Source organism: Vombatus ursinus, unplaced genomic scaffold, assembly GCF_900497805.2.
Source record: "Vombatus ursinus unplaced genomic scaffold, bare-nosed wombat genome assembly UNPS02014820.1, whole genome shotgun sequence".
Lineage (NCBI taxonomy): Eukaryota > Metazoa > Chordata > Mammalia > Diprotodontia > Vombatidae > Vombatus > Vombatus ursinus.
The window spans coordinates 14,014,353-14,029,737 of NW_020954598.1; the positions used below are offsets into that span (position 1 = coordinate 14,014,353).

A 15,385-nucleotide genomic window follows, 5' to 3' on the forward strand; every position below is an offset into this window, starting at 1 on the left:
TAATTTGCAGAACCTGGAATGTTATAGTCTTGCTATGCTCTTCCTTAGTTAGAGACAAAATTTTAAGTACTTTGTTGAATTCTTGGCACCACATTTTAGCAAAAAAGCTCAGAATCTGGAAAGTGTGTAATGGCCTGTGACCTCTTTGCTCTAGAGACATTCCAGGGAGACTTGCATCAGTCTCAGATCCAGGCCCCCCAGCCTATGACCTCTTTCTTTACCTCAGGGCTTTCTCTAGTGTTCTAGAGAACTTTCTCAGGTCTGAGCTACCTCGACTTGTCAGTTCCTGTCTGCTATCCTGACACTAGATCGTACTTTCACCTATTCCTGCTTTCCGTGAATCTGGCTTCCTGAGCCTCACAAGACTTAATACCATCACCTTCTATGAGGTCCAGGGAAGGCCATGAACAGTCAAATAATCTGACTCCCTCAAAAGATGTATCTCCAACGATTCTCTGCCTGGACTCATTTTTCAATGACTAACATAATCCCGCCACATCGTATACTCCTGATCCCAGTGATTCTGAAACCTACTGTCACTGTACAAATTATTTCACATGCCCCATAGTCCACTGCCTTACTTCCATTCCCCACAACCCTAGCCCCAAATGCTCTGCTACGGATCTGCCTAACCCTTTTGCAGTGCTCTCTGGAATGCCAGCTCCATAGTTAACAAACTTACTTTCATATAAAACCTTTTCCTTTACCACTCCTCTTACTGAGACTTGGTTGATGCCTAATGACAAAGCATATCTAGCCAAGCTTTTCAGTGACAGTTGAACTCAAACCCTCCCCAGCCAAGCCCATGGTGTGGAGAGAGGGGTTGGAATATTCAGTAGCATCTTCTCCTTTGGGTGTGCATCCAGGATACTCTTCTCCCTCCCTCAGTGATTGTAATACCCGACTCACAGTCCTTCTCTCTACTCAAAACCCTGATCTCGTGCTAAGGGACTCCCATATACACATGGGTACTTCCTCAAACACCCTACCTTCCCATTTCTTCAAACTTCTCAGTTCTTACGATTACCCTTCCACTCTACTTCAGCTAGACAGAGATGGTCCTATCTTTGACCATGACATTACTTACAAGCGTTTCACTTCCATATTCGTCAGCTTCGATATGCTTTTATTTAGTCATGATTTCCTTATCATTCCATCTTTCCCTCTGCATTAGGACCTCGACTCTGTTCCTCATCCTCCCAATGACCAGTAATCTATCCTCTACTCAATTCGTTCCCAGGTCATTACATAACTTTGACAGGATATGTAATCCTTCCTTCTTTATCTAGGTAAATCATTTTACCTTACACTGTTTTCTACACTCAGACCCTTACCCTTGGCCTTGCCAAGCCCCAACCTTAGATTATTCCCACCATTTGATGCCTTATCATCTGTATGTTTTGGCTAATGAAAGGAGCTAGAAGAAATAATAAAACGGTGCTGACTGAATTCACTACAAATTTATATTCCATAATCCCAACTAGGTCCTCTCTGAAATAAGACAATGCTTTCAAATTTCACCTAATTGATTCACTCTCCTACTCACCATAGCAGCTATACCAAGCTTTTTCATCCCTCCTGAAGCCTGCCATGACACCTCTTTCCACTGTCCTCTCAGTTGAAGACCATGTATTCACTAGAAAAACTTGAGACCATTTGTCCAAAATCCCCCTTTTCTCCCCTCATCATCATCATCTCACATGACTCAAATATCTTCCACTGTCTACTCCTTCACTCTTTTCTCACAAAAGATGTTCCTGCTCTTTGCTATCCCATTCCATTCTATCTTCACCAGCAGATTATTTCCTCTATTATTTCTGCTCTCTTATTAATCACACATCTCTCCCTATCTACTGGATATTTCTCTGCTTCCTACAAACACACCCACATTTTCCCCATCTTTAAACACTAATCCTTGCTTGATCCAACTACCCTTCCAGCAATTATCCTATATCTTTCCTCCCTTCCATGACTGAACTGTTTGAGAACGCCATCTATAATGTTCAACCATCTTGGCCAAAAGACCGTGTTTTATCTTTCCAGTCCTGTTATACTTTATTAATCTCCACCTACTTTAGGATACAACAATACTAGCCTTCTTGTTGTTCTTCATACATGACACTTTACTTCCCAATAGGTTCCCCCATTCCTGGAATTTTCTTCCTCCTCATCTCTGCCTCCTTCTTCCCTAGTTTCCTTCAGGGCTCATCTCAAATCCCACCTCCTACAGGGGGGGTTTCCTGATCTCCCTCACTGCTAGTGCATTCCTTCTGAGATTATCTCCCATCAATATGTGTGTATCTTCTGTTACACAGTTGTTTCTATGTTATCTCCCCCATTAGAATATGAGATCCTTGAGGGCAGGGACCTTACTTTTACTTTTTCTTGTAACCCCAGTGCCTGGCACATAACAAGCATTTAGTAAATGTTTGCTGACTGACTGAGAATGGTTCTCCACACTATATGAAGAGCCATTGAAGGAACTTGATGTCTATCCTGGAAAGGAGAAGACAGTGGGGAATATAATAACTGTATTCAAGCCTTTAAAGGGCTTTCATGGAAGAAGAACTAGATTTATTCTCTCTGGCTCCAGAGGGAAGAACTAAGAGCAACTGAGGCAAGTTTGAAGAGACAAATGTAGTATTTGTGTAATGAAGGACCTCCTACTTACTAAAGCTATGCAAAAATGAAATAGGCCACATCTGTTGGTGATAAATAACACCTCATTTGAGTCCTTGAAGTGAAGTCTAGGTAACTACTTGTTGAGGATGTTATAAAAGGGACTTTGGGCCAGGTATGGGTTAACACCCATGATTAGTATCAACAGACTAGCTGCAAAGTGATATTTTTTTTTTTTTTGCCACAGCAACTCTCAATGGTGATCCATTGCCAAGGGCTACAATCAAAAGAGGGAATACCCACACTGATGATATCACAGCTCCTAGACATACTGCAATAAGAACAAAAAATGATGGCAAGTGAACTGAATATTTAAAACATGTGATAGTGATACCTTGAGCTAAAAAACAGCAATATTGCTGCTAGCTCCTGCACAGGCATAATCTCTATTGAATTATTTTGAGGATCAAAATAAACAATACTCAATTACAAATAATACCAGCAATGGCTCTTGAAATAAGCCTGGGACCTGGGGTGTGAGGGACAGTATAAACAGACCTAAATATGTAGCTGTATTGCACAGTACCCATTTCCAATGGCATTATCATGCTATCAAATCAAATGTCATCTAGTTTATACTCAATTGTAAAACATGGCAAATTTGCTTTACATCTTTGGAGACTGCAGGTAGTTTGGGAGGGATTCTGGTCCCAAACTGTCATCCACGAGGTGAATCATGGTGTGCAGGACTGATGCCACTTTCCGTGACTCACTGTCTTCAGGGTATTGATCTCTGAAAGTCATTAGACTTTGTTCCATTCTAGTAAGAATCTTCTGAACCACAGTACCTTTTAGCCATTGCTGAATCACCTGAAAATAAAAAAAAAATCACAGTTTTTTAAAATTAGATATGCCTATACCTATGTCTTATTTGGTCTTTTAGAGAACTCAATAATAGTGCCAAGAGGTTTTTAATTCATAGAAAAATTAACTTTGAGAGGCAACAAGGTATAGTTAATGGCATGCCAGATTTGAAGTACCTTGAAATAGAAAAACACCTGGTTTCAAAGCCAGTCTCTGACATTTATTGACTCTGGGCAAGTCACTTTACCTCATCTTAGCCTCAGTTTTATCATCTATAAAATGAGGATAAAAATATCTGTAGTACTTACCTCACAGGACTATTGTGAGGATCAAATGAGATAAAGAAGTTTGTAAAGTTTGTAAAGAAATCTTTAAAGTATCATATGAATATCAGTTACTATTATTATTATTACACTTCCATTCAGCTAGTCAACATTCATTTGTTAAGTGCTTACTCTGTGATAGGTACAATGCTAATGACTGGGGGATACAAAGAAAGGCAAAAATAGCCTCTTCCTTCAAGAGCTCACGTTCTAATGGAGGAGAAAACATACAGTTTTATAAAACCTCATAGGTAGTACAAATTCTATAAAGTACAAAGCTAGGCTTACCTTTTATTATACATATATTTCTCTATATACACAGATTTCAGCATATGTGAAATAGCATCAATGATTGTTTATTGAGCACATACTATGTGTTTCATCTTGGGCATCTGGAGGGGAAATGCATGATGGGCACTTTTTGAACTAGACTGGTGATTTCTTTGGTATCAGCAGCTTTCCATGAGGAACCTTTATCTGCCAATACAGCTTAACATCTGCTCTGCAACTTACAGTTGTCTGGGGCCCTTAAAGCTTAAATGATTTGTCCGTAGTCACAGAGTCCATGTATAAAGCCAAGTTTCCATCCACTGCACCATGCTGCTTCTAAAATGTGCGTTTAATTGTTTTAAATATTCTCCATTTAAATACAAATCCCTTCAACCCAAGATCTGCCCCTATGCCTCCACATGGCATGATAGGAATGTTGTATTCTGAAAGGTTAAGTCTGTAGAATTCAAGTATGACCCACAAAGCCAGTATAGCTCTGAGTGCTGGAGTGGGTCTATTGTTCAAAGACTAGCCAAGCTTAGTTCATAGAGGTTAATTATAAGAAGGTTTACTACCAGATACTTGGGACCACAACAATTTATAATGTCATAGATTTCAATTTTCATTGATAGATGGAACACCTACACCAACAAAATTGCTGATCTTTTTGCAGAATTAAATATGAGTTTGAATTAACTGGGTAATACAACATTGAGTTCCTGTGGCTTGTTGTACAGAATAGATGATAGTTATAAGGTACGAAACCCCAAGTGTTCATTCTTTGCAAGCTAAATCTATCTAGGGTCTAAACTGAAAATCTTGGTCCTGTCTTTTGTCTACCAAATTCATAGAATTGTAAATTAATTAACAATGGATTAAATAATATCAGTACTTCACCAAAAGCAACTACATTAGTCTTACAAAAAAATACATCAACCTTTAGCAAAATCTATAAATTTTCAATGCTTTCTCAAGTAAATATATTTAGCCTCCCACATCCCCCAACAAGGGGAAGAGAAGAGAACGAACATTTATATAGTGCCTACTATGTGCCAGGACCTTTGTGAGGTGCTTTTTACAAATGTCTCATTGGATCCTCACAGTTACTCTGCAAGGTAGTTTCTATTAATATCCTTAGTTTACTGTTGAAGAAACTGAGATTAATAGAGGTTTCAATGACTTCTACAGAGTCATACATATAGTAAATCTCTGAAGCTGGGTTTGAATTCAGGTCTTTCTGACTCCGAGGCCATGATCTATCCACTGTATCACCTGTATCCACTGTATCTGAAACTGACAACTGAGAAACAACAATTGAGAAAATTAATAGACTGTAAATGAATCTGGTTTTGTTTGAAACATACCTAATAGGAAAAGGTATGATTCAGAAAGAATGACCCTACTGTATAGAATAATACCTGTTTGTAGATTTGGAGCCAGCTGACTGAATGGACAAGATAGTCTTTGGCTTCTGACCACTGGATGTTACAGTTTCCATGATTATAGTTGTTGTCAACTTCACCTTCTGATGTGCTGGACAAGGCTGAACATACAAACTGCTCCAGTGAGCTATCCGTGGGAATCTGGCAGTGACACAAGAAATGTTTAGAAGAGGTGCTGTTTTTTCCTTCTAAATGGCACTGTTTTATAAATAGTATCTCATTTGTATAAAATCAAGAACTCTACAAATAACTGGTTAGTGAAGGTAAGCACCAGGGGTCAGGTATCTTACTGATTCCTCCTAATTGTTTACATTGTAGTGAATTATTTAAATGGCTGTTTCAAGAAAACAAAAAGAAAAAAGTCTTTTCACTTTTTCTCATTATGACAAAAGGAATAACACAGAGCTGTTTTACAAGGGCAAGCACACGCAGAAGGTGCTGCTCAAGGTATTCATCAATGCCTTGCCTAAAGGAAAAGAGACTGACTTTTGTTATTATTTTTGTCCTTGGAAAATAAAGTCTGTCAGCTCATGAACACATTATTTTCTTTTTCTGTTTTGCTAAGATCAAAGAGGAACCCAGTCTGAAGAGTTCAAATGTAGATTTGAAGCCAGGACAGTCAATAAACCTCCACCAAGCAAATGTTTTCCTTTCAAAAAAGAACCAAAAAATTTGATTTCTCTAAGCCTACATATAACAAGATTATGTTTTCATTATAATTGACCGACTTCTCCTATTACATGGATTAGGGGGAAAGTTCTACTTTCATCTTTGATTCAACTCAATTCAACAAACATTAAGAGCTGACTTTACAATGCATTGACCTAAGCTAGAAAACACGAAACTGAAAAAGACCACCATCTTGGCCCTTAAGGAACTTCAATTTTGTAGCAAAGATAAAGAATGAAAATAATTATTGTTATAATTATGATACAAAATTTTTCATTATTGTCTCTGATGAAGAGATGGCTCTTCTCCTTAGCAAGGTCAACCACTCTACATGTACCTTTAATCACATCTCCCCTGTTCTTCTCCAGCAGATTGCTCCCCAAATCTTCAACCTTTATCTACTGGTTCCTTTCCTATTACCTTCAGAAATTCCCGATTCTCCTCCATCCTCAAAAAACCTTTCCTTACTCTACCATCTCCACTAGCTATCATCCCATATCTCTTTTGTTTTTCTCATTCAATCTCCTAGAAAAGTGTGCCATTTCCTCTCCCTCCATCCCTCTCCAACATAATAATTCAACTCAAACTTCTTTCTCCAAAATAACCAATGATCTCTTAATTACCTTCTATCACTTCTACCAGATGGTCTCCTCTCAATCTTCATTCTTCTTGACCTTTACGAAGCATCTGACATTGTTTACTATCCTCTCCTCTTGAATATGATCGCTTATCTGGGTTTTCATGTTACTGCTCCCTCTTGATTTTCCTCCTAGCCATCTGCTCCTTCTCATTCTACCTTGCTTGATCATGATCCCATATCACAACTGCTCATTGTGAATATGTCCTCTTCTCTTCTTACTCAACACTCTGTCATTTGATGATGTTATCGCTCCCATGGGTAGAAACATCATATTTATGCAAATAGAACCCAAATTCATATATCCAACATTAGTCTCTGCTGGGAGTTTCATTTCCAGCAAATGTATCTCACCAATTGATTACTAGACATTTTTAAATGGATGTCCCATAGGTAATTCCAACTCAACATGTCCAACAGAGAATTCTTTTATCTTTCCATCATGTATATTTTGTATATACGTATACATATACTTAAGGTCTCTCTTGATAGAATGCAAGCTCCTTAAGGGCAGGGATTGTTTCAATTTTGTCTTTGTATTCCCAGCACTCCTAGCACAGACCCTGGAATATTATATACACTTGATGATTGCATGCTGTTTGACTAAAGCGTAATTAAGCAAAATGATGTGAAGGCAACGAAGCAGAATTTATTGTGAGAGATTCAAGAAGGGAAGGATCACTCCTATGAAAGACAGGGTACGGAGTGAGGATTAGTGAAGGCTTCATGTAAGAGGTGGCACCTATGCTGAGCCTTGATGTCAGAGAGAAATTTTACTAGAAGGGGGTGAGGGATGAAGAACTTCACTCCATACACAGGGAATGGGTGGTTTATACAAAGGTCTAGAGGTAGACGAGGGCAGGATGAGACAAAGCACAACAAAAATTATCCTATTTGACTATAGTGTAGAGATACACAGAGAAGAGTACAACAAAAAAGGCTTTAACAATAGGTAAGAATTGGATTCTGCAGAGACTTAGAACTATAGATTAGAGTAGGACAAGACCCTAGGAATTATCTGGCCCAAATCTTTCATTTTACAGAGAGAAGACTAAGACCCAAAGCAGTCAGAATATTGAATCCAATCTGCGACAGCCTTTTCCTAACTGCCCACATCCTTCTAGCCACTGTGCTAGGTGTTGGGGCAAAAAAGATACGAGGGAAACAGTCTCTGCCCTCAAGGAGCTCATATTCTATTCAGAAGTGTTAAACACATAGACCACAATACTCCCAAATGTGGCTCAAACTAGATTAAAATGCAGTTCTTATCTGATTTAAATGTATTGATACATTAGTTTTAAAAAAAGAAATGTATACACCTATATGGTTTTTTTTTTCCTAAGGCAGCAGGGATCCTGACGTATGGTTTTATTGGCCCTCGTTTCTATTTGAGCTGGATATCACTGTTTTATTAGGCAGAGGAAGGATATGACATATTTACAAGAACAAAATAAGGAAATTTGAGCAGGGAGAGAGAGCACTAATAATTGGAGAGAGAGGTAGGAAAGGAATCAAGGAAGGCTTTCCAGAGGAGGTGGTACTTGAATTGAATCTTAAAAGAGAGATGAAGAGGAGGGTATTCCACACTCGAGAAATGGCTTTTGTGAATGCAGGGAGGTGGAATTTATAGCAAAATTAGGGAAAAGCTGGCCGTCCATCAGTGTTGGCTTTGTATACTAGGATGTCTACATAAAGAGGATTAGTAATGAAATCAGGTTCAAACAGTAAGTGGGAGCCAGATTGTGGAGGACCAAAGAAGCCAAATTAATGAGTTTGTATTTTATCCCATAGGCAATGGGCAACCAGTAATACTTTTTGAACGTGAGACTAACAAAGTCTTATCCAAGGTCACACAGCTAATGACAAAGCAAGGATTTGAACAGGTTTTCTGACTTGAAAAGTAGCACTCTTTCCACTCCACCATCCTGTCTGTAGTTTATGTAATGGACAATGGTGATTACATAAAAACATGAAACATTCATTTTTTTCACAATTTGTAATCGTGTGAGCACTCTATGAGGTTGAAATTGCCAGAAAGTTGATGTTCATTGAATATACAGATTTTTCAGTAGTCGCTGAAAAAGAATGTCTCTGCCCTGCCCTTCACCCAAGGTATATAATTTGATGATGAACTCAGAGACAACACCATACACTCCCTCCTACCCCTGAGCAGGCACCATTTGGACATTTAAATGTAGGATATTAAAATTTTTTTAAATGTATGTGAATCAAAGAATTTAGAGCTGAAAGGGATCTGAGAGACTACAGAGCTCAATCCTTTCATTTGATATAACTAAGTGGTACAGTAGATAGAGCACCATACCTGAAGTCAGGAGATCTCAGCTGAAATTCCGCCTGAGATATTTACCAGCTGTGTGATCCTGGACAAGTCATTTGACCTCTGTTTGCCTGTTTCCACATCAGTAAAATAGGGATAATGATAGCACTTACCTTCTAGGATTGTGGTGAGGAACAAATGTGATAATAATTATAAAGTGCCTGGCACATAATAAGAGGGATATAAATGGTGTCTGTTATCATTGGGCAGCTAGATGGTGCCATAAGGCACAGATCACTGTGCCAGGAATCAGGAAGATTCATATTCCTGAGTTCAAATCTGGCCTTAAATACTTATTAGTTGTATGACTCTGGACGACTCACTTAACCCTATTTGCCTTAGTTTCTTCATCTATAAAAATAAGGTGGAGAAGGAAATGGCAAACCACTTCAGCATCTTTGCCAAAAAAACCCAAATGAGGTCGTAAAGAGTTGGACACAAATGAAGTTATTATCATTGTTGTTGTTGTTGTTTGTTGTTGGTACAGAAGGAGGCTGAAGTTAAATAAAATTGCACCAGATGTCCACATCCAAGTCATAGGAACACAGATCTAGAGTGGGAAGGGACATGAGAACCCATCTAATTTTTCAGATGAGGAAACTGAGGGTCATGGAAGGTAAGTGACTTGCCCAAAGCCATCCAAGTAGTCCATATCATAAGTGAGATTTGAACCCAGGTCCTCTAACTCTAGAATCAATGAAAATATTGTCAATGGCCTATTTTGTGCCTTGATTGAACAAAGTGAGTTTTGTGCTTGTATCTATCAGGTACTCTTATACAATCTTAACATCTGCAGAGAAGATATTGTTTTAGGACAAGATTCTGTAAGGCTGCATTTTGTGCTACAGAGTCATTTTTAAAAATAAGCGAACAAAATAATTTTATGTTCTCTGCACCCTTTAGGCAACTATGGGACTGTGAAGATGTGGTCTACTGTAGAAAATCATTTGTGAAAGCCTGCTTGTTTCTTTCACTTCTTTTCAGCCCTGAGTTAAAGTGATCTATATTGATTTTTTTTCCCAGGGGAAAAGGTCAGGAAGTTGATAGGTAAAAAGACTAGACATCTTTTAAATATAGTATAGAAGTCTGTAATTTTCATTGGTAACTCTGTGATCAAACCAAATTGTATCTTTATTTTAGCAAAGTTTTGCAATTTAACAAATTTAAGATTTATTTTATATTAGTCTAGCATGGGCTTATGATTTCCCTACCCCAAAATGACTGTTTTCACGGTACTACTATTCATGCATTATACATTCCTGCCAAGGTATCCTACTCTTTTTTGTTGCCGAAACTCATCATTCCATTTCCCTTCTCCATGTACAGTGTGTCCTCCATATTTGAAAAGCACCCTCTCTCTCACCTTAACTCTAAGAATCCTTAGCTTCCTTCATGACTTATTTCAACTCTAGTGTCACCTCCAATAAGAAGGCTTCACTAATGGCCTCAGTAATTAATGTTCTCCCCTTCCTAAAATTAGTTTAACTTTGCCTAACTAATTACATGCTATGTCCCTTATAAAACGTATGCACCATCGGGCAAGGCTTCCCTTTGGCTTTATGTCTTTATGGCCACAGTCTTTAGTATAATCCCTTGAACATAGTTAAATTGAATGGCTTTGCTTCCCAAAATTCTACCACCATGTGAAGGAAGTCCTTCTTCTTTCTTCCAAGTACTTCTAAGAAGCAGCAAGCAGTAATTGAATCAAGGCAACTGGCCCAAAGCAGGAACACAGAGACTCCTTGAATAGAGGAATGGAATGAGGTACCCAGAATGAAATCACTTACAGCATGAATTATTTTGACTCGGGAAAATCACTTAACCTCTCTGGGCCTCAGTATTCTCATTTGTAAAATTGTTGGGTTAGAACTGGTGATCTAAAGTAGGCCTGCACAACCAGTGGCCCACCAAAGGATTTCAGGCTGCCTGTGAAAAATGTAGAGGAAAATATCCTCTATAATTTTTACAGGCTACCCAAAATCCTTTTACATGCCCAGAGGCCACTTACAGCCTTCAGGACACAGGTTGTGCAGGCCTGATCTAACAGTTCCCTCCAATTATGGTTCTATTAAATCAATGAGACTATAAAAGAGTACTTGATATAGAGTCATAGGACCTGGGTTCAAATCCTGACTCTGGCATTTACTAGCTGTGGAGCTTGGGCAAGTCCCTTATTATTTTCAGGCCTCCGTTTCCTCATCTGTAAAATAGGGGAGTGGACTGATTGTACTAGATGATCTCTAAAATGCCTTCTATCTCGAAGTCTATGATCCTATTATCTCTATATATATCTAAAATAAGCTAGATCTTACTTAGACACTTGAGCTGTATCTACCAGATCTCTTCTTATAGGCTAACTCTTCCTTATGCATCCAGCCTGTTTCCCTGAACAAGTTTGACACCTATTTTTTATATAATCCGAGAAACAAAAGAAAAAATATTCCCAATAACAGACCCTGGACTACGACTTTAGTGATATTCTAAGAAAAGTTACCTAATGCCATGAAGATCCTAGACAAAGAATTTCAGTTCTAGGCAAAAGCCTGACTATAATTATGACAGCTAGTGTTTATATGGTAAGATTTACAAAACACTTTTTATATCTCATTTGATCCCCACTTCAGCGTAGTTAGGCAGGTAATATTATTTGTCCCGTTTTGGAGATGAGGAAACCAAAACTCAGAAAGATTAAATGATTTGTTCATGGTCACACAAGCAGTAAATGTCAGAAGCAAGGATTGACACTCAAATCTTTCTGATTCTAAGACCAATACCCTCTGTAATCCATCATGTAGACTTTCATCCGGGCTGCTTTTTACATTGGACCTGAATGGGCTGATATTTAATATTTTTACAAGAGTAGTTTCTTAACGTTGTTGACACATCATTCTATAATGTTTTAGTACTGGACTACTGCCTTTGCATATAAAATTTGCTACAAAGGACCTTGTGCATAACCTAGAAAAGAAAACAAAGGTAAAAACTGTTTTTCCTTTGTTTTCTTTTTAAGTGAAAAAAAGTTTCATTATCCAGGAATCATTATTTTAAGCACCTACAGAAAACGTCACTGCTGTTGTGTAGTTCTATGGTGACTCTTACGAAGTAATTAAGGGATGAAGGATCAATGAACATCTATACCTCATTTAACTCGCCAGTGTAATTCAGCATCTTCTCAACATGAAGGTCATCAAAGCCATATTTGGATGTTAAATCAGATTTCAGCTTCAGAGGGTTCCACACCATACTTCTTAGTGACAAGTTGTAGCCAATTCCTATTTAAAAACATACACATGAACATAGTCTAGTCTTAAAATGTTTATCCTTCCCATCAAGTCCTTACAAGCCGACACATCTGAAAGTATCCAAAAATAACACCAGTCTCTTCATGGAAAAGGTGCGCAAAAAGGTATGGATGGGAAAGGCAATTCAAGAAGTAGAATACCCAAGTAGAAATAAATGTAAATTCACAATAGCAAATAAACCCTTCAGTAATTAAAGAAATTGGAAAAAATGGAATGGATTTGTCAGAGACATTGTAGAGAGGATACTTACATTGGATTGAAGATTGGACATGACTGGACTAGATTAGATGAGATAACCAACTAAGTTGATTTGGGGCTGGTAGTCTATTAAAAATCAGAATATTAGTTTTATAACACAAACATAAATGGAAAAGGTATGAATTAAGGTAAGATGGCACAGGGCAGCTAGGTGGCCCAGCGGATAGCATGCCAGGCGTGGAATCAATAAGACTCATCTTGCTAAGTTCAAATCCAACCTCAGACACTTAATAGCTATATAATCCTAGGCAAGTCACTTAACCTTGCTTGACTCCATTCCTCATCCATAAAGTGAGCTGGAAAAGAAAATGGCAAACCACTCCAGTATTGTCAAGAAAACCACAAATGAGGTCATGAAGAGTTAGACATGACTGAAACGAATGAACAACGTCACTATGTAATGTAATATGGAGGAGTTCAAAAAAATGAAAATACTCAAATATCAAGAAAACAATGAGCAAATAACCCAAGAAGTAAAACAGAATGACTGATCTAGTACTCAAGACAAATTACAATCTGTTATGGTATATGAAGTACCACTTTACTCAGAAAGAAAAGGAATATAGTCTCCTTGGAGAAAACCTCTAACATTATCTCTAAGTGTCTGTTCAATTGACATGAGTTATATAGTGTTTTTTGTACCTCTCTTTTGGATTCATCCATTCTTAGAATTTCAAGGGATTTTGGAAGTAATCGAGTCCAATCTTAAACCAATGTAAAAAAAATTCCTCTGTTATCTGTCAAATGATTTATCCACTCTGCTTGAATATTTTCATTGATAGAGAGCTCACTACTGAGTGAAAGTGCCTAGCTCCAATAACTACATTTCTCCCCTGTTCTTACCTTTAACTTCTATCCATGGTTCTAGTTTTCCCTTTGGAGCAACACAAAGAAAGTGTTCTTCACAACCATCCTTTAAGTATTGATGAGAGATAACATGACTCCCTTGAGGAAGTCCTCTTTTCCAGGTTATAAATATTTTTTTTTCCTCTTACCAAGGGTTAATAGAAGAGAACTCAATGTGGAATCAGGAAATCTGGGTCTAAATTCTTATTATGCCACTGTGTTACTTTGGACAAGTAATTTGACTTTTTGGGGATCTCAATTTCCTTTTTTTCTTTTTGAAAGTGAAAAATAATCAAACTAGATGATTTCAAAGGCTTCCTCCAGCTCTAAAATTCCATGGTTATATGAAAATCTAAAAATCTCCTAAGATTTTCATTTTTAAAAATTCTTATTTAAGTGTCCTTTTTTCCTTCTCCATAAATATATTCCATAATTCTTTCTCTAGTTCCCATAATCTCTTTTTTTTTTGGTGAGGCAATCGGGGTTAAGTGACTTGCCCAAGGTCACACAGCTAGTATGTGTCAAGTGTGTGGTCTGAGGCTGGATTTGAACTCAGGTCCTCCTGACTTCAGGGCCGGTGCTCTATCCACTGTGCCACCTAACTGCCCTTCCCATAATCTCTTAATGAAAGTAAAATGGATATGGACCTATTGGTGACTTAAATGAAATTATATTAAGGAGATAATATTTATAAATTTTATAATCCTGCCTCTCCATTTTATTTTTATTAGAAATCCATGAGAAATTTATGATGGGAGAGAGCTTTGAGTATATTTTCTCTAAGAACTGCAAAATAAGACAGAAGTGGTACACTGTATGTCAAAATTGGCAAGAAAGTGGCATAGAGAAACATGGGTTACATGCAAATTTTATACCCAATGACATTTTTGAAGGGTTACTTGTTTGTTATCTTTGCAAGGTTACTCTAACTGCAAAAGACCGAGGCTGCAACTGTACTAGAGACTCAAAGAATAACATAAAAGTCTAAATTGAATAATTCCCTTATCATCTCTTATCATCATCCTCTGCCTCTTGTTGCCTCCCCAACTCACCCCAATCATTCAGGAGAGTAGAATACTAAGAGAGCATAATTGTCATAGGAATGGCAAAAGCAACAGACCACCCACTGAGTAGTAAAGGAAGCTTCCAGACAGTTGAGTTGAAACTATATGAAGAGGTGACAGCAGAGACTTCAGAAGAAAGTGGACCCTGGGGAAGTTACCCCATCAGAGAAAATCTAAAATCTTTTCATCTCTCTCTGTATAGAATAAAAGTTCATGTAGGAGTACTGGGCTCAGCAGCAGACCACAATGACTATAGGAATGGCTTTAATAAGAACATTGGTTTATGTAGGGACAGATCGAGAGCTAGAAAATCAAAGAGACGTTGTCAAGCCCCCTCTTTGCCAAAAACCTCAGTCTTCTAATAACAATAACAACAACAACAACAACAACAACAACTCAGAAAAAATTTTTTACAAAGCTACTTCATCACAACTACCACATATGACCTTGGGCAAATTTCTTTCTTCACTTCTCATAAGTAGATTCCATATTCATTCCCCAAGTTCATGCTCTCTTTATGTAAAATTCTATTACAAGTAAATTAAATGATAGAAATAAGAGATGAGGAGTAGATGGGGGTAAAAGAAATTCTATAAAGATAAATTTTTAATCCAAAGTTCATACACTTTTTTCATATTTTGATAACTGTATTTCAATGTAATTGGTTTCCTTTGTAATCATATGTACTTTCCTTTTTGCATTTAAAAATAGTATTCTAAGAAGGGTCCATAAGCTTCCCCAAATTGCCAAAGA

General features: G+C 37.7%; 1 protein-coding gene across 1 annotated transcript in view; it reads right to left on the minus strand.

Annotated features, from left to right (window-relative positions):
* ABCA13 (ATP binding cassette subfamily A member 13) overlaps positions 1-15,385 on the minus strand; it is a 489,891-nt gene that overhangs the window by 410,105 nt on the left and 64,401 nt on the right. The window contains exons 8-10 of the mRNA XM_027837266.1: positions 12,301-12,434; positions 5,495-5,659; positions 3,290-3,489 (exon numbers count right to left, since the gene is read on the minus strand). Of these exons, the coding sequence (XP_027693067.1) occupies positions 3,290-3,489; positions 5,495-5,659; positions 12,301-12,434 (499 nt within the window). The remainder of the gene's footprint in view (positions 1-3,289; positions 3,490-5,494; positions 5,660-12,300; positions 12,435-15,385) is intronic.